The 19615-nt window shown below is 36.0% G+C and overlaps 2 protein-coding genes across 2 annotated transcripts; one reads left to right on the top strand and one right to left on the bottom strand.

The window, feature by feature from the left end:
* Window positions 1-1838: 1838 nt before the first annotated feature.
* LOC120353720 (histidine-rich glycoprotein-like) lies at window positions 1839-10158 on the top strand. The gene is made up of 4 exons (XM_039438544.1): window positions 1839-2058; window positions 3793-4164; window positions 7214-7530; window positions 9148-10158. The coding sequence occupies exons 1-3, from the start codon at window positions 2047-2049 to the stop codon at window positions 7496-7498; spliced, it is 669 nt and encodes a 222-aa protein (XP_039294478.1). The 5' UTR covers window positions 1839-2046; the 3' UTR covers window positions 7499-7530; window positions 9148-10158.
* Window positions 10159-11936: 1778 nt separating this feature from the next.
* LOC111056336 (39S ribosomal protein L41, mitochondrial-like) lies at window positions 11937-19597 on the bottom strand. The gene is made up of 3 exons (XM_022343695.2): window positions 19298-19597; window positions 15861-15961; window positions 11937-12404 (listed from the first exon to the last, which is right to left on the bottom strand). Exons 1-3 carry the CDS (start codon window positions 19308-19310, stop codon window positions 12135-12137), a joined length of 384 nt encoding a protein of 127 aa, XP_022199387.2. The 5' UTR covers window positions 19311-19597; the 3' UTR covers window positions 11937-12134.
* Between the last annotated feature and the right edge of the window lie 18 nt (window positions 19598-19615).

A 19615-nucleotide genomic window follows, 5' to 3' on the forward strand; every position in this document is an offset into this window, starting at 1 on the left:
ACAAATGTCATTTCCCTAACATGTAGTCTGCTTTAACAGTCTCAGTTGGATGAGCAGGGACGGCTCTATAAGATAAGTTTCAACTAAAATCGATCAAACAACTCAGTTGATTATACTTATTTCAGATTTAAGTCTAAAGCTGCGTTTACAACAAAGTTGTCAACAAAATGTTAATCAATCCTTATAGATTCTATTAGATTGAACGGAACTTGACAAACACATATTATGTTCATCATGTGCATGATAAGTTATGTTCAATCTAATAGAATCTACAAGGATTAAGGTTTTGTTAATAACTTTTGGTGTAAACGCAGCTTAATAAGCATATTTTTATTTATTTGTGAAAAAATGTTAATAGTCCGGGTAGACCCAGGCCCGGGTAGACCCTCTGGAGCCGCCTCTGAGGAAAAGATTACAAAATTCGAGGATAAGATGTAATTACCAAATTTGATAAAATAATAATGCTGACGGTCAATTGACAACAAAATGAGAGTGGAGATTAGCAACTATACATCAGTCACCAACACCACTTAGAAGTCAAAGAATTCCATAATTATTATGATACATCACAAGTACGGGAGCTAATAAACTTGAATATCGGTACCATATATAATTTTTACGTCTTCTTAGATAACACAGTGTAATAATAATGTTACAGAGTATATGAATACATATAGGGCAATTCTCCAATAAAACTAATATTAATTAAGATTCATCCAATTAAAGTGAAAATAAATTATTAGCTCATTCAATCATTAATCAGTGAACTAATTATTATTATGGAACACCATTTCTTTATAGTAGCCTACAGTATAGTAGCCCGATTTACTAATGTAGTAAAGTTATCATCCAATAACCGCTGAAGAGTTCAAAAATGAGTTTTCATCTAGGAGATTCACATGAAACTGTCAGAATTACTTACAAATAACAGTTCAAATTAAATCCCATTATAGAACTGCAATCAATCGCAGCACAGATTAGACTAAGCACATTACATTACAACATAATGATATTGCCGATAATTTAATGTCACAGATTATTGGAGCGAATTTATCAAAGAACCGCAATTATGAACCGTGATGAGGCACTTCACAAAATATGTTCCCCCTTTTCTACAACAGTATTCAATTTCCTTTTCTTCATTTATTGATCCAATTATATAATATAGGGCTACACAATTCACTTTGGAGCAATAGGTAAGTGATTAAGATCTATGTCATAGATTAAAATCAACACTTGCGATGAAAACTGACGACTAATCAATTACGCATCACATAATATACAGTATCAAAGTTTTGATACGATTTTCGAAGGTACCGATTGATAATCGGATTCCGACTGGACACCTAATAGAATTTGCGTATGTGAAAAATTAGAGTTTAGAGACGTGCTACAGAGCAATCACTTCCCTGTAATCTTTTGTGTCGGGCTGATCATTTCAATGAAGATCGCATTCACGTTCACCCGCCATCATTAAATCATATTTTTCACCTTAATCGCATCGAAAATTGAGTCGTAGTGTCGTAATGCGCGCGCATTGTGTGGGATGCTGATAATACGTGCGAAATAATAGTGCCAACATGCATTGTGATCGATGCCGTAGGCCTACAAACCTTTCTAACATCTTAATGGGAAAGCTTCTGTATAGCAGTGAGATTCACTTTGGATCAGCATTTCTTATAAATAACATCAATGCTTTCCATTCGATAAATGCTGCCATTTTAAGGTGGATCTCAATAATATAGTCTAGCGTTATGCAGGTGGCTCTGTGTGGTGGAATATGCAGCCACTCTTCACCATAGTGGGGAAGTGGAAGTCAGACACTTTTCACCTTCCGTTTCATGGAAGGGACGAACGTCTATATAAACTTGGTTAACACCTCACATCACCACCAATCAGTGATTACTCTTCTGTGAACAACCACCGCCATATATAATCTAACAGTTTTCGGAAAGTGAAGTGTTGTTTAATATAATCTAAATCTACCTCCTGGTAAAAAGTGTATTGTGTTTTGTTTGTTGATCAAGTTTTTCAGTCCAAGTTATCATGATTTATAAGGTGAGGCTGATTTTTAATTGGATATAAATAATCAATGATTTTCATATACCGGTAATTAATTTTATCAATTTCAAGTAAAACACTGCATAGTCTGAATTTAAGTTATGATTTTTTCAACGTTTAGCAAATGTGGAGCTTGCAAGTTGCTCCTGTATTTCAAGTTTTAGTTTGTGCATTAAAACAATAGCTTCAATAGAAACCAATAAATTTTTATTCAACAGCTTAAATTTTTCTTGATTTGACGGCATTTGTAAGTTTAACAGTTTTTTTAGAAATTGGAAATGTGTATTAAAGATTCTTCAAGAGAATTACTATATGAACATTATATTCATAATTGATATTTAATTTCAATTTTATTTAGATAGTTCATCCAAACATAGGATGAGACTATATTATATAATAATTCTACTACAGTCAAATTTAAAACCTTTAACGTTTTTAGTTATTGTTTTACAATGTACTTCACTTCAGATTCTCATTATTATCAATGTATCTTCAATAAATACATAACCGGTTCTATAACTGATAACACTAACTATAACTGATAAATATAAATGTTTGTGAAAGGAATGGATTTATGTTGAGGAATCTCTCACATTGTAATAGAAAATGATCGATCAATCTATTCGCTTCATCAATAAATTACTTCATAACAATAAATAGCAATATATGAAAGGCTAATTCTTATGGAAAACACATTGGAATACAGTTTGCTCATTCACCCTTGCCTTTATTCGAGTAACACAACTCAGTCTAGTCACCAGGTACTGGAAAAGGGCCCTTTGGGGAATTAATTCGGAACAAGCTTAATTTTTCGTGCAGTTATTCTGGAGTATTGGACAACTAAAGTGCAAAAGGTTGACCTCCTAGCTCTGAAGCATTCTACAGACGGGTGCTCCAAAAGTCTCGGATGTCTTGTTCCTTTTCCAGTTTTTTGCGATTTTGACAAAATCGAGCCATCAGACAGAAAAAATTACTCTTGCCTCTGTTTTAGCTAATAAAATTTCAAATAATATGAAATCATAATTGGAGCTCTCTATCTTGAATGAGTACTGAGTTAGAATTTTTCAAATACGAGCCTCATTTTTGTAAATATCTAAGGAATTTTAGTTTTTAATCGACTATATTACCTACCGATTGCCACTATTTGAATGTATAATACAAAATCGCCCAGAGCGTAATGTTGTGCTCTATAACCTGAGACCAGGTACCCTTTCTAACTCAGATAGATACATAGTTAGAAAGGTACACTTGATAAAAATGTTTCTTGTAGCCTATTTCGAAAAGAGAGATATAAAATAGAATATTCACTGACAAAAATTGAGCAATTCCAATCGCTCTTTCACTTGAAAACATGTAGCAAACCTTTTGTGGGCATTATCCTCACCCAAAAGAGACGCACCTCCAAATACAACAGCATTATAGCATACAGCTTCAAGAATAGGTAACGCAAAGCGTAGCAATGTAAATATGGTCTCCAAATCTAATTTACTTCATTATTCTGGATCACTTTAAATATTCATATTTTTCCTTGATCTAATTAGCCAAGCACAAATCCAAACCTCTTGTGGGAATCATCCTCGTACACAGAAGCGCACATACACAATTAACAAATTTCACATTCCACAAATTCATGACTCAGTAATGTAAATACTCAAAATCGGTAGTTTCTCCACCACGATTTTCTTCATTGTCAATAACTATTCCTTCACATTGCTCCATATGTTTTCCTAGGCTACCTCACTGGCTCTAGTCCTGCAGATATGTCTGGTGTACTGTGATCCGTTGACACAGTACACGCATGGCTTGGGGGGTGGCTCAGAGTCATCAGCTGAGACATCGCAGGAGGAGAGTGACGACTACGGCGGTGGAGCAGGGGCGGGGGGAGAGGAGAGCAGCTACAACTACAACGACGAGGCTCAGTCACACCACTACGCACACGCACCCACACCCGCCTACCACCAGCCTCAGCAGTATCACTACCAGTATCAGCCCAAGTACCACTACAAACAACAGGAGGAGTCCTCCTACGATGGAGACCTCTACCATCTTCAGCACAACAAGGGCTACTCCAAGCACAACGAGCATCATGAGACTGATTATCACGTGAGTAGTAGCCTATTACAGGACCAAGTACCAGTATTTTCACTTCAGGGATTAGGTTTATTAATCAATAATTCCGGTACCCATCTCTTTCTTGGCCTCCCTACATCTCTTTTTCCTGTAGGTCTATAGTTTTGGACTTCAAGGGGAATTCTTCCAGGTGGCATTCTATCCAAATGACTGCACCAGTTGCGTCATTTAGTTCATATTCGAGAAATGTAATACCAGTACGAACATGAGGAAACAACATCTAATGATAGTGACCTGTATCATGCTTAACACTAGGGCTACTCAAAGCATCTCAGAATTTTATACGGTACACATTGTACAATATTCAATACAAGAGAGAGAAATTCTATTTTCTATGATCAAGGACTATTCAAAGAATCAGTAATATTATGAGACTGATTTTCATGTAAGATTTTCAAATGCAGTAGGTCTACTGTGAATTATAGTACATAATATAAAAAAAAACTAAGAAACGAACTATTCAATAGCAAATATTAATCCTATACTGATGATAAGTAACATTCAGCACAAAAAGAGCTATACTGAAAGCATTATAGGACTCATTTTTAAGTACATATTATAATAGATGGAAATGATTACAAAAAATGGGAATTTTGAATCTTCATAGAGGATTTTCAAACGAACAATATCTTAGAAACAAAATAATAATAAGAGAAATACGATTAGTAAGAAAACTTGAGAAAATTAAAAAATAGTTTGTTTAAAAGTAATCTTTATTCGCCTGGAAACTATGAGAAAATATAAAATATGATTGATTTGAAAAGTATGAATATTTTCAACTATAGGCATAAATAGGAATTTATGGAAAAATTTCAATAAATTTTAATATTGATGATGTATTTATTAGAAAAGAGAGACAAAAACTTGAATGTATTTGAATTAATTGATAGAAAGCAGAAAAAGTGACTATAATTTATTGGAAAAGCAATGAAAGACGATATAAGGAAGATTAATAAAATATTTCGGAGTTCTTGAAACATAAATCAATCATGGCAAATTGTAACGATTTTCTCATTTGAAAGGAAATATGGTAGGAATCCAGCTTTCTTGAAAGCTTCAAATATATTGATAGTAACAGATAAAATACATAGCAATGCAATAAATACGATACAAGAATGGCGTTAAGCCAATAGTGTTCCGTAGGACCGTGGCCAATTTAGCAGTATAGAAACTTGCACAGATAATTTGTTCATTGAACTGCTAAATCGAAAGTTGAAAGTTGATATTCAGGAAGCAACAGAACAGTGCTGACTGCTGACTGCTGACTGCTGAGTGCTCTGCTCCGATCACTTTACGACCCCGCTTAGCTTAAATCACAAATTCCACACTCGATTCCATCCATGCTGCAGTTAAATGAGTTGCTTTTATTGCCCAAGTCCTTTTTGAAAGTTTCACTTCATCCCATACAAACAAATAATTTATAATCAAGCCTCATTTTATTGCCGACAAACTAAGTTGGGATGATGTCCATTAAAATGATATTTGTTTTTGATGAGTAGAATCATAGCTGGAACTGAAGTTTCATGACGCTACACAAATTGAAGGCCGAATCCAATACACTGAAGGCATAACATGCATCAGTGGAATGTTTTATTTAAAAAAAATCAAGTAGATTTTTCTAACAATTTAATAACGGATTCAAGAAACTTCTCAAAAAAACAATTCTATCCAAGAAACAATAAAAAAAGATAAGTAGCCTAATGACTAATCCAAAAACGTACTAATCAAATTATCGAACAGCGGAACAGTACTTCTTAAGGTAATTGAAATATAATATTCAAGGTACGGTAGGATATTCTAATATTAACTTGGGTCTTCTCAATTGAAATTTCACAACAATGGCCTTTTGCTACTAAAAATAATACCTAATAGGTAGGCTAAATTACAATATTGAAGAACCTATATATGTGGAACCTCTGTTGACATTTTTCAACTACACAATGAGAAAAGAACTGCTAAATATTGTCAATTATTCTACCTTTTACTTGGGTACTTTTTCTATAACCTTTTTTGTAATTTAACGGTCTTATAAAATTTGTGTAGTGTCATGAACACTTTATAAAGTCTATCAAATTCGTACTTTATAGTTTACTTTCTTGTGAAATACAAGTCATCCAGTTACTTTGCCTATACAGTTACTTTCTTGCCATTAGCAATTTGTAATAGAACGTTCCAATAAGGTTTGTAATTTGAGCAATTTAGCAATTTGACAGACATGTCAGGAGTCGTTCAGTAGCCTAAGTATTTTAACTGTTCCATCATTGTACATTTTCAAATCAATATTACATGTGAAGGATAGGTTGAATTCATTCCAAGTTAACTCAGATATTCATGGCTATAACACAAGAGGAAGGAATAACATTTCAGTTGAGAGACATAGGCTGAGTGTATTTGAGAAAACACCTACTTATAGGGTACAAAAGTTTTTTGCGAAACTTCCGGCTGATTTGAGAAGTATTGTTGAAGAAAAACAATTCAAAACAAAACTATATTCTTTTCTCAGTGAGAAGGCTTTCTATGAGGTTGACGAATTCTTGTTAGAGTGAAAAAAAATTATTATCTAAATTTTGCAAATTTAATGAAATGTTAAATGTTATTAGAGTTTTATTTTAAGATTGATATTTTATGTTATTATGTTATTTATCTGTGACGTTTTTCAACTGTATTACATTGTTTTTGTTATACTTTTGTTGAGAATAAAATATTATTATTATTATTGTTATTGACATGAGAACTTTACCAACCCATACCTTGGAGTTTACTTTCTAATGGAATACAGGTCATATAGTAGTGTTTTTTGTGCAAAATAAAAATCAAAGTACCCCTTTTCAACTCAGATATGTTTGAAATTAATAAAGTTGCCATTTAAAGTTAAAAAAAAGTGTACGGTACTTTGATTTTTCTATTTTTACATGTATACGAGTAGCCCTTACCAAAACAGTGATTACTTTCTTGTTACAGTTTGTAATAAAACGTTCAATAAATCTGATTTAGTAACGCATTTGTGGGTTTGTGATTGCAGACACACCCGAAATACTCGTTCAAGTACGGCGTGCACGACCAGCACACGGGAGACGTGAAGAGTGCACAGGAGACGAGGGACGGCGACGTGGTGAAGGGAGAGTACAGCCTGGTGGAGCCAGATGGCAGTGTGCGCACTGTGCGATACACGGCAGACAAGCACAACGGATTCAATGCTGTTGTGCACAAGTCGGGCCACAACAAGCACGACTACCATCATGCACCTTCGCACCCGCACCATCTGCATCACTATGCGGCCGCCACTGCTGAGCATGACTCCTACTGAGCTCATTATAAAATGAGTCCTACGAGAAACAGGTTGGTGTAGTACAAGCATAGTATCGCCAAGAAAAGAATACTTCAAATTCAAGCTCTAATATTAGGGTTGGGGAAAATCATAGAAACAGTTTAATATTCTGCAAAATTACTTGTTTAATATGTGAATATTTCCTATTTTAGAGATAATAATGTGAAATATTTCTTCTATTTTGGTTTTGGAGCATCTAAATTTAAAAATCTACTTTGCAAAAATAATTAAGGACTTAAACTTTTGTGAAGTGAACAACTACAAGACTACCTATTTCGGACTATGTGTAACCTTATCTAATTTTGAGAGAGGAATAGCACAAGGTTACCTTATTTTTCTCTCCCTGTCATTTTAATGATGTACTTATTTTATGAATCAATAAAGAATTTCATACACAAGGATAATTTTCAGTAGGTTTCACTGGGGATCCTATTTGAATTAAAAATATATACTTTTCTGTCGCTTCAAAATTTTGGTCCACTGTTTTGAATTCAACTTCATTTATTTAAATGTGAATGTGGTCATATGATAGAAATTTTGACATAAGATTTCAAGAGAAAATGAATGGCGCACCCCATACATTGATATATAAAACTGTTTCAAAGTTATTCACATTCAAAGATACCAATAAATCATATAGACATTTAATAAATTAGTAGCCAGACAGATAAAACTTTTCTGTTCAAAATATGAATTATGTGAGTGGATGATACTGTAAGTGTTCATTAACACTCAATAAAGTAAAATTTGATATTCTGGATGTTCTTAGATTTTCACTGCATAGTCTGTCTATTGCAGTGTACGTTTGCGTTATGTCTCCGCTTTCTTCTATCTTCTACTACAGAGATGAAATAGCATAAGAGAAAGATAGCTTTTACTATCCACCTTACCTTAGTCTCTCCAATATGTTCTGATATATTTGAATACATGCATTATCTTTCTACACTCTCAGCTACCTTCTCTGCTACCCTCTACCTTTGCCACGAGTTCAAGCTCGAGCTTCAATCCCCGTTTCAATTCGCTTTTTCATGTTTTCACCCATGAAAAATCGTAGAAGAATATCTCACTTCAAAGTGGGCTACCCAATGGATCGGAAATGCTCATTAATTACTGAAATAACTACATCTTTTTAAAATTCACTCTCGATTAAAAATTAGAAAACAATCGTTTCAAAGAATAAAATAGTACTAATTGTACTATAGTCAGCTTGAAAATGTGACGTGTGTGGTCACGAAACCATGGTCCTGTACCAAATAAAACGGTAGAATTTGACAAAATATGTGTGTTTTTATTTCAGTATAGTGAACCTTTCTAGTTTACTATACAGGTAAAATAATATTTGCTTCAATCTACCTTCGCCGCTTTACTATGTATCAAACTGCGCCATATTTAGTATGTGTTCAATTTCACAGGTGCAAAGCTCAATTTCAACTTGAAGAATAACAAAAATTCAATGTAGACCATGAAATTGAATGAATTTTATTCTTTTATCAATAATCATTATCAAGATGAAGTTGTCAACAAGACCAATGAAAGCATCAACTTCCAGTTCTAGACTTCTCAGTTCATCAACAATAAACACCTCACAATTTACTATTTTATAATAATTTATTCATTTGATTTTTCAGGGAACATCAAAGCGAATGCTGCTACAGTGTGACGTGTGATAGAGATAGATGATTGTATGTGTGTGTGTACACAAGAAGGATATCATACCATGAAGTCATCACTTCTACAGCGTCTAACTTTGTAATATGAGTTTCAGTTACAGAAAAATATTTTCATGTTTTTTTTATTGCTTTAAAATTTGTTGTTGCAATAATCATTACTCACAAAGATAGTATCGGCTCAATAATATGTTGAGCAAGTTTCACATATATTATATTGAATCCAAAACAACTCATTCACATGAGTAAACTCGTTGTTGGATTAATGTAATATATATTATATATACTGTGAAGCCGATTTAGCATGCTGTTTGTCAGCATGCGAGCAAAATCTTTGACTATTTCAAGTCTCAATGAGTATAATCGTATCCCTAAATATTATGTAGCATTTTTCTCAGCCATAAAACGTTTTCTGAGCCTGTTTTCCTTCTTAGAATAAGTTACTTTAGCCATGATCTAGATTGTTAGCAATGAAACCAAAGTTTGAAGTATACCAACTAAGTTCGAAATGTCTAGACCGATCATTAAAATATAAAATATAGGTTTAAACAATAACCAATCAGCATATACAATTTTCGATGAGATTTTAGCAGAGAATATTTTGAACTTTGAAATTGCACCAATAATTCAAAGCTACCAATTAAATCCAATAGATTTTTTTATTGTTGAAGAAACTCTTTTCAGGATTGTTCGAATTATTTTTCACTGCCTAAATTGAAGATGAGTTGACAAAATCCTGACTGATTGAACAGACAAACGTCACTTTTTGTCACATAACTGAGAAATTTTATGTTACACCTAGCCATTTTTGAGCATGCTTCAAGAGTTACAACTATGCTGTTGATAGTTTTGTTATACAAAACGGGTTTTATTATATTTACAATTTAATTATATTAGTTATAAGGATTTTTATAAGGTGGAAATACGAAAATCAGAAATTATTTATAACGAAATAAACGTTTTTCAAAACAAGATAGCTTGCTCAATCATTTATCATACATTCTGATGTATTCAATGAACCCATGCACGTATGAAATATGTGATAATATAGTAGCTATAATAATACATACGATTGTAATATTACTGGCAGGAAACCCGTGCTTTGCACTGAGGAAAATTTTGTGTTGTAAATACAATCTCCTTATGTCCAAGAAACATAAAAAACATAAGAAACATAGGATAAATATTTATTGCAAATCACGTGGATAATTTTCATCATAGTTGAAAATTCTCAGCAAAAGAAAAAATCTGGTGTGGCGCACTCACACAACTTTCCTTGCCGCTATGAAAATTGATCACCTGACGCTAGTGTTCACGCGTATCTAAAGTCTACTTAAAAAAAAGATCTGAGCCAGCTGGTGACAGGACAATAACGCTGGAGACATACGAGGTCTGCTATCTCTTCATAGTGAATCATTTAATAGAATCAACAGTTGCCAACAGTTTGCAATTGGATAATCACATTTTCTCGAATTTCGAGCTTATTTTCAATTTTAGGTGAAAATGTTACTGAACATTAATTGTAGAGATTTTCATGCTGAATCTTCCACTCAAAAGTTTTTGTTTAAATTGTATCTGAAGCCTGATAATTGGGAATCTAATATCAAACTTCGCATAGATGGGGCGGAGCTCCTGAAATTTTTACAGATATAGGACTTGTGGCAGTTGATAGAGCTTATCAATGACTATTTTAGGTATGAATTTAATCAAAATCGTTGGAGCCGTATTCGAGAAAATCGCGTAAAACCCTGCTTTTCACAATATTTTCTCCATTTTAGCCACCATCTTGAATTGTATTTGATGGAAATTGTTCGTGTCGGATCCTTATATTGTAAGGACCTTGAATTCCGAATTTCAAGTCATTCCGTTAATTGGGAGATGAGATATCGTGTACACATACACTCATACACAAACACACACACACATACAGACCAATACCCAAAAACCACTTTTTTGGACTCATGGGACCTTGAAAAGTATAGAAATTTAGAAATTGGGATACCTTAATTTTTTCGGAAAGCAATACTTTCCTTACCTATGGTAATAGGGCAAGGAAAGTAAAAAGAGTTTGATTGGTCTCGAACCCGAAGCCTTTCATTTATGAATCGCGCGGGCTACCAATTACGCTACGGATCCACTTGAAGAGAGCTCTGTTCGGTTGGGATTTTATCTTTGCGCGAACTTCGAATCACAATATGAGTAAATTTGTTTTAATTATTAAAATTAATTGAAATGAAAATGGACCAACATCCATCCTCGATAAATTAATATTTTTTATGCAAAATTTTAAGTTGACCAGTTCAGTAGTTCAGACGTGACGGTGCGTCAAACATGTTTCGTATCCCGTAAATGCGTAAGCCAGTTCCTTCCTTTACTACATTATGTAGTATAGATTATCATCAAGTAACGAATAACTCAAATTGGTTATACCCAATAATTGGGTATACAGAAATTAACAATTATTGTTAACCAAGTTTTGATATTCGATATTACTCATTCAATATTACAATAATTGAATGGTTTTTATTTTTTCAATATTCTTGTTCTAAAAGGAAGTATTTATTCCGCATTTAAGTATTCATCCCAAGTATTCTATTCTGAATACTTGAAGATGTCAAAACCAAAATAAGTGGTTATGACAACATCGTCAGTATTTTTTTAGCAATACGGGCAACAACGACAATATCACCTTCAAAAATACACAAGTACTTTACTAATTCATAACGGTTGTTCAATAACAACTAATAGAGTTAACAAATACTAATTTTATTTGCTAAATACATACAATTGAACAACAAATGCAAGCCACTGAGACAATACCAACTAATTAAAAACATACTCCAAACAATCATCACACCTTTCCTTCAGTTGGATATCCAGTTTTTGGTAATTGGGCAGGCAAATATTAAAATATTCAATTTATCTTGTTGAAACAACGAACTAAGAACCTATTTCAAATAATCATCGAACCTCTCCTCCAATTGAGTGTTAGTTTTAGGTGAATAGATGTCGCAGCCGGTCTGCCTGGCTTTGATGCGCGCCTCCTCAGCGGTGAGCCTCTCCTCGGCACTGGGCTCAACTGGACTGCCGTCTGCGTTCAGCTTGCCTGTGTTGAAGTCGTTCTCGATTTTCGACCTGTAGACGGCATTGAACAGGTCTCGCGGCGTCCACTCCGGCTGCTCAATGGCCGACACCCGGTAGGACACGTACGGCTTCAACTGCAACAAGAGGCTCTCCTGTTTACGAGGCTTGTTCCGAAAGTGAGGTGCAATGCGGCAAGGAAAACTGGAGTTAGGGAGGCGATGGCGAAATAATAGTACCTTGAATGTGTGTTTTTAAAAGCTTCCCAGAGAATTTAGTCAGAGTATAGGAATTGCAAAAATTGGCATTCGATTATTTGTTAAGTGATGTCATTGAATAAAACTTAATTTGATTTTGATCTGGATACTCAACTTCCTATTTTATTCATAAATTCACATACTATACTTTCTTATACGTTTTCTTATTCACTTACTATATTATATCAAACCGCTAATTACCCGTTTTAACTAAATGCAATAATGAGTGACTAATTAATTTGGAAACTAATTAACTGTAGATTAATTTGGAATTTGAAAATCAAAACTCGAGTTGCGAAGGAGATTGTGAAAGAATCGAAACTTAAATATCCACCGTAATTACCCTTCATTATATTACTATTTACAAAAGTAAAGAAACGATTAAAACTTAGCTATAAGTTCCAGCTATTGTAAAATTGTGACATCTTGTGCAATTCTATGTGACTGAATACAACATTTGATGAATTAACTAATGCAAGCTGTGATATTTCAGTCACATGGACTTGCACAAGAAGTCGCATTAAACATAATCTGGCAATGCCGATATATATTTTCTTTATTCCGGACTAGCAGGTAACCCGTGCACCGAGAGGGTCTAATTAAAAACTTGACAAACTGAACAATTTAACCATCCTTGGAAATAAAGAATCTATATGCAAAATTTCAAGCTCATCAGTTGAGTAGTTCAGACGTGATGATGCGTCATTCGTTTCCGTCATTCCTATCCTGTACGTGTATAAGCGAATTCTTTCCTTATAGATGAATTGTTTCCTTATTATTCTTGTATTATATATGATGGCTACATGAGTATTTTGCTTATGCGTGGGTGATGGAAAGTGCGATAGACGAGTGAGATTTGATGAGATGATCAAACGTCCATGCCTACCGGCGGGATTCGAACCCACGACCAGGTAGCGCTGGCAGACCGCAGAATGCAACGCCTTAGTCGATTCAGCTCCTCGGGAGCTCTTTTCAGAGCTACTTTGGAGTTAGTTCCTCGCCCCGTCTCAGGAAGTACTGGATCCCCTAGCCGCAGATTGCTGGTTCTCATGCTAAAGGGAAAACTGCCAATCAGGGGTAACCAAGCACACGAGATTACCGTGTGACTCTGTCTCTGGAAGTAACCTGGCTTATGGTGTACGGCTGGGTGAAGGCCCCAGACTATGGGAGGTCTATGGTTCTACCGTTGTAACCTGGAATCTCCGTCACTGGGACGAGAGACTCTCGTCTCTCGCACAAGACTTCACTGTCTCCTGCACAGTGAAGTCTCTCTGGCGGAGTTTCGGGGTAATCCAGTGAGAGATTATGGTATTTAGGGTACCCCCGTCTCTGGAGGTAGCAAGCATGTGAAATTGCCGCTTGCTTTTCAGCACCGTGGAGTATCCAGACTGTGGGACTGTGGGTAGCGCCTCCGTCTCTGGAAGTAGCAAGCATGTGAAATTGCAGCTTGCTTTTCAGCACCGTGGTGTATCCAGACTGGGGACTGTGGGTAGCGCCTCCGTCTCTGGAAGTAGCAAGCATGTGAAATTGCCACGTGCTTTTCAGCACCGTGGTGTATCCAGACTGTGGGACTGTGGGTAGCACCTCCGTCTCTGGAAGTAGCAAGCTTGTGAAATTGCCACGTGCTTTTCAGCACCGTGGTGTATCCAGACTGTGGGACTGTGGGTAGCACCTCCGTCTCTGAAAGTAGCAAGCTTGTGAAATTGCCACGTGCTTTTCAGCACCGTGGTATCCAGACTGTGGACTGTGGTAGCGCCTCCGTCTCTGGAAGTAGCAAGCTTGTGAAATTGCCACGTGCTTTTCAGCACCGTGGTGTATCCAGACTGTGGGACTGTGGGTAGTGCCTCCGTCTCTGGAAGTAGCAAGCTTGTGAAATTGCCATGTGCTTTTCAGCACCGTGGAGTATCCAGACTGTGGGACTGAGGGTAGCGCCTCCGTCTCTGGAAGTAGCAAGCTTGTGAAATTGCCACGTGCTTTTCAGCACCGTGGTGTATCAGACTGTGGGACTGTGGGTAGCCCTCCGTCTCTGGAAGTAGCAAGCTTGTGAAATTGGCACGTGCTTTTCAGCACCGTGGTGTATCCAGACTGTGGGACTGAGGGTAGCGCCTCCGTCTCTGAAGTAGCAAGCTTGTGAATTGCCACGTGCTTTTCAGCACCGTGGTGTATCCAGACTGTGGGACTGTGGGTAGTGCCTCCGTCTCTGGAAGTAGCAAGCTTGTGAAATTGCCACGTGCTTTTCAGCACCGTGGTGTATCCAGACTGTGGGACTGTGGTAGCACCTCCGTCTCTGAAGTAGCAAGCTTGTGAAATTGCCACGTGCTTTTCAGCACCGTGGTGTATCCAGACTGTGGGACTGTGGGTAGCACCTCCGTCTCTGAAGTAGCAAGCTTGTGAAATTGCCACGTGCTTTTCAGCACCGTGGTGTATCCAGACTGTGGGACTGTGGGTAGCGCCTCCGTCTCTGGAAGTAGCAAGCTTGTGAAATTGCCACGTGCTTTTCAGCACCGTGGTGTATCCAGACTGTGGGACTGAGGGTAGCGCCTCCGTCACTGAAATGCAGGCTAAACTACTCTGTGATTCCGGCTTGGTAGTGCTGATGGGTGGTGGCATCACGTGTCACACCTCATGGGATATGCATACAGCAGGTGCCCACTTGCAAGTGTGACGTTAACGTGTGGTGTCGTGGCCGAAACCCTGATATCAAGAATCATATTATTTATTCCTATTCAGACTAATGATTGTAATGATAGGGGATTAAAAAAAAAAAAAACATCTGAATAGTAGTGGAGATTTTGTCGAAGAAATCCCTGCTGAATAATTTACTTGGAATTGTCACTACTATTTATGCATTTTGATTAAAAGATTGATTAAAAACTAGTTTCTGTTGTTGAACCAGCATGGATAGTAAATGTTGCACCATCATTGATGATGGCTGTTACATCATCATTTTGTTTAACAAAGAAATAATACAACACCAGCACTGTACAATATCGATAGGCCACTTAAAATTTTCGTTTACACGTGTTGTAACGGTCCCGGCTGAAGTATTTATAATAGAAGTGTATTAACGGCTTAATATATAACAGATGTGACCGAGGTGGAAATTTCTACAGGGACTCCCCACCAATAAAAGCCATACGAATATAGTGTTATTATTCAGGAATAATTCTGTCTGTGCTACGCTTAATTGAGAAGATTGTACCTCTCTAGATTGTTATTGACAACCATTCAATTTGAATACTATTAACGTACCATAGAGAAACCATACGCTATTGTTTCTCTATGCTATTACTTGAAATTTCAAACATGAAAAATTGGTTTTGTTTAGTAACTTACTTCGCAATCAGTCAGATCTGGCACAATTATGTCAGGAATCATCTCAGGGACTTCAACGAATTTATCTCCTTCCATGTAGCCTGGCTTCTTAACGCCATAATCTGTGAAAAAAGCCAACATATCAATATCATAGACAAACAATCATAGTTGATAATTACTATCTTGTTCATTTACTATTTTATATCTCTTATAGGCCTATTATGTTATTAACTCCGATTTTGCGTTCGCATAGCAACTACCTCATTCAAGTCCTGCCACAGAATGTCCGCAACCTCCAGTTGAGTCATTTGAAAAAAATTTACATGAAAAATTTATTAGTGTGCCCTTGTATAGTATTTGTCATAGTATTTAGTTTATAGTTTCATAAATACTATGGTGGTATTTTACTATTCGTGATGGTAAGATGACCAATTTTTTTGAGTTGTTTTGATCATCAAATCTTCTAGTGCCATATTGATGAACTTTGTTTTCATGTGTCTATTATTGTAATTTTACTATTGACGAAATCCATCCGGCATAAGGCTGGTCAACGATTGATTGAATTCCTTATTGACACATTTGAATTGAAATAACCATTTATATCTGAAGTTATGATCAGTTTTAGTTCTTGAAATTTGATATTAAATGATAATATTTTACATATTCATACGAATCATTCTTGATAACTCATAATGAATTATTGGAAGAGGAAAAACAGGCTAGAACTGTTTGTTTTCCAAATTTTGATAGAAATATAGTCAAAATGGGTTAGGTTTAGCACTTAATAATTTCTAACGCTATGCTATCATATCCGTTTGCTATGGTTTTATGATGTCATTCAGTCCTCCTTCTTATAGAAATTAAACTCAAAAATCTGATGTGGTACACTCACACAACTTTCCTTGCTCATTGAACTGTAGAAAGGGACACATCACAAACACAGCCATAGCCTATCTGTTAAAAGCTGTTGATGATACATGGGAGGAAGGCAATATAGCTGCAGGAGTATTCCTGGACTTGCAGAAAGCTTTTGATAACCTTGACCAGCATATACTGATAAAAACTGAAACAGCTGCAAATTCAAGGCAAAGCTCTAAAATGGATTGAAAACTACTTCACTGACAGATATCAATATGTGGAAATAGGCTACCAACAGCGAACAGTGATAACTATTGCAAAATCAACCTTACAAGAAATTAAGAAAGGTGTGCCTAAAGGGTCAATCCTGGGTCCATTGTTTTTCCTCGTTTACATAAACAACTTTCCAGACTATCTAGAAAAAAGTAACAAACCTGTCCTATTTGCAGATGACACAACTATAATTTTGTACCTATAGATAAGAAAAAAGGTGACTTTAGCAGCATCAACTCAACTCTTCAAACAGCGTCTACAATTTGTAAAAAACTTGAAACTAACAATAAATGAAGGCAAAATAGTCAAGATTTCATTCACACCTGGAAATCGAGGATCGTATTTATGCAATGAAATTGTCAGCCAATTAGACACAGTTGATAACACCAAATTCCTAGGCATAATCATTGACAAGAACCTGAACTGGATTGAACACACTAGGCAATTATGTAAAAGATTAGCCTCAGCATTATATGTCATCCGAAGAATCAGGAATACAACAAACTAAAAAACTGCTTTCACAACTTACCATTCGCTGTTTGCCTCACTCCTGCGCTATGGTATTGTTGCATGGGGCGCAGCACCAATCAACTGCATGAATGGGATACTCAGATACAAGAAGAAGGCCATGAGAATAATACTTAGGCGTGACAACATGGAACACTGGAAGCCGCTATTCCGGGAGTATAAGGTCCTCACTGTGATTTCAATCTACCTGCTGGAAGCTATATTACTAGCCACAGGTCAAAACCCTTCTTTGAGGTGCAGTCATCATGAGGAATCGTCATAATTTAGATCTCCCACAGCACAAGCTAAACAAATTCAAGTCCACACCAAAGTACGCGGTGTCATATTTTTCAACATGTTGCCGGAGCAAATAAAAATACTCAAGCACACTGAGCCGACACAATTTGTGAAAGAATTGAAAAGGTACTTTATAGAACGACCCTTCTGCTCAGTGGAAGAATACACTAATGAGAACTGATACCGCCACCTAAGGACTCGATAACTAAAGTGCGAGAGGAATTTCTTTTAACACGGCTCTTTCTCGAAGACAGAGAGGTCCGATGCTCTATCCTCCACTAATAACTCCCACTACCTAGCAGCATTCTCCTCCTTTTGTGTCTGTGGTCAGCAGGTATATTGGTTTGTGTATGTTACGGAGATGTGCTCATCACAAGAACATGAAGCAAAATGACACGGCGCATCCAATTGTGCGCAGGATGTCTGTCTGTGTCTATGCTACAAACTGTGGAGGGAGAAATGGGTTTCTCCTCTTCATGTTAAAAGTAATATATCTCAGACTTTACATTGCAGGACGCCTAGATGCCTGCTAGACAACCCTGAGGGGATAAACCGATAACAACTCTCCGTTCCTAGGATCGTGATAAGGATACCAGAAGTAAGAAGTAAATAAGTAAGCCTCATACTTAAACGAGAATAATTAAGTGGAATAACATAATGACGATTGGCGGCAACATGTTGAAACTACGATCAGACTACTGTATATGTGTATATATAATTGTTTTGTGTATATATAATTCGATGATTTTTTAAATAAAGTCGTCAAAACAGCTGTTCTACAGATGAAATATCTCGACTATGTGTTCTTTTTATAGACTGCTCTACCTACCTACCTCATGCACGAGAAGAGGTTACAAAGTCCATTTCTCAGGATGGCGTGGATCACCCATCAGTTTCCCAGGAAAAAGACTCATGTCTTAATATGAGTAATAAATAACTATACATGGGAGGAAGGCAATATAGCTGCAGGAGTATTCCTGGACTTGCAGAAAGCTTTTGATAACCTTGACCAACATATACTGATAAAAAACTGAAACAGCTGCAAATTCAAGGCAAAGCTCTAAAATGGATTGAAAACTACTTCACTGACAGATATCAATATGTGGAAATAGGCTACCACAGCGAACAGTGATAACTATTGCAAAATCAACCTTACAAGAAATTAAGAAAGGTGTGCCTAAAGGGTCAATCCTGGGTCCATTGTTTTTCCTTGTTTACATAAACAACTTTCCAGACTATCTAGAAAAAAGTAACAAACCTGTCCTATTTGCAGATGACACAACTATAATATTGTAAGCAATGCGGTGTTTCACTTGATCTGCCAGACCAGTAGCAAATTCTAATATCTAACTGATAGCTTAACCTTTTGGTCACCAATTATAATTGCTCTTTGGCGTACCAATGGTGGCTGAATATATAATGAGCCTTACAGCATCCGGCAAAAAGCAAAACTCTACTTCACTCTAAATAATTACTACTTCAATTAATTATTAAAATACAATAAAATCCAAGAAGATACTCACGATAAGGTAACATATCAGGAAGAGGATTTGTTTTTGTCTTTCTTTATGACTTTGAGGTCCTCTATTATGAAGAAGAAATTTCCTAAAGTTTCTCTTTCCATAATCTACAGAACACGTGCTAAACTTCCTGAATGAAGCGATCTTTGTTGAAAACATTATTTATGATGAGTGTAACAATCTTTTGACCTATTTACTGTTTTTAAATTCAAATATTGTTTGAAACAACTAAATTCTACATAACCTCTAAAGTATGCGACATTAGATTTTAAAACAATAATCGAGGAATGACTATCGATATTTCCACTATCGAGTGAAAAG

This window comes from Nilaparvata lugens, chromosome 11 (genome assembly GCF_014356525.2).
Source record: "Nilaparvata lugens isolate BPH chromosome 11, ASM1435652v1, whole genome shotgun sequence".
Taxonomy (NCBI): domain Eukaryota; kingdom Metazoa; phylum Arthropoda; class Insecta; order Hemiptera; family Delphacidae; genus Nilaparvata; species Nilaparvata lugens.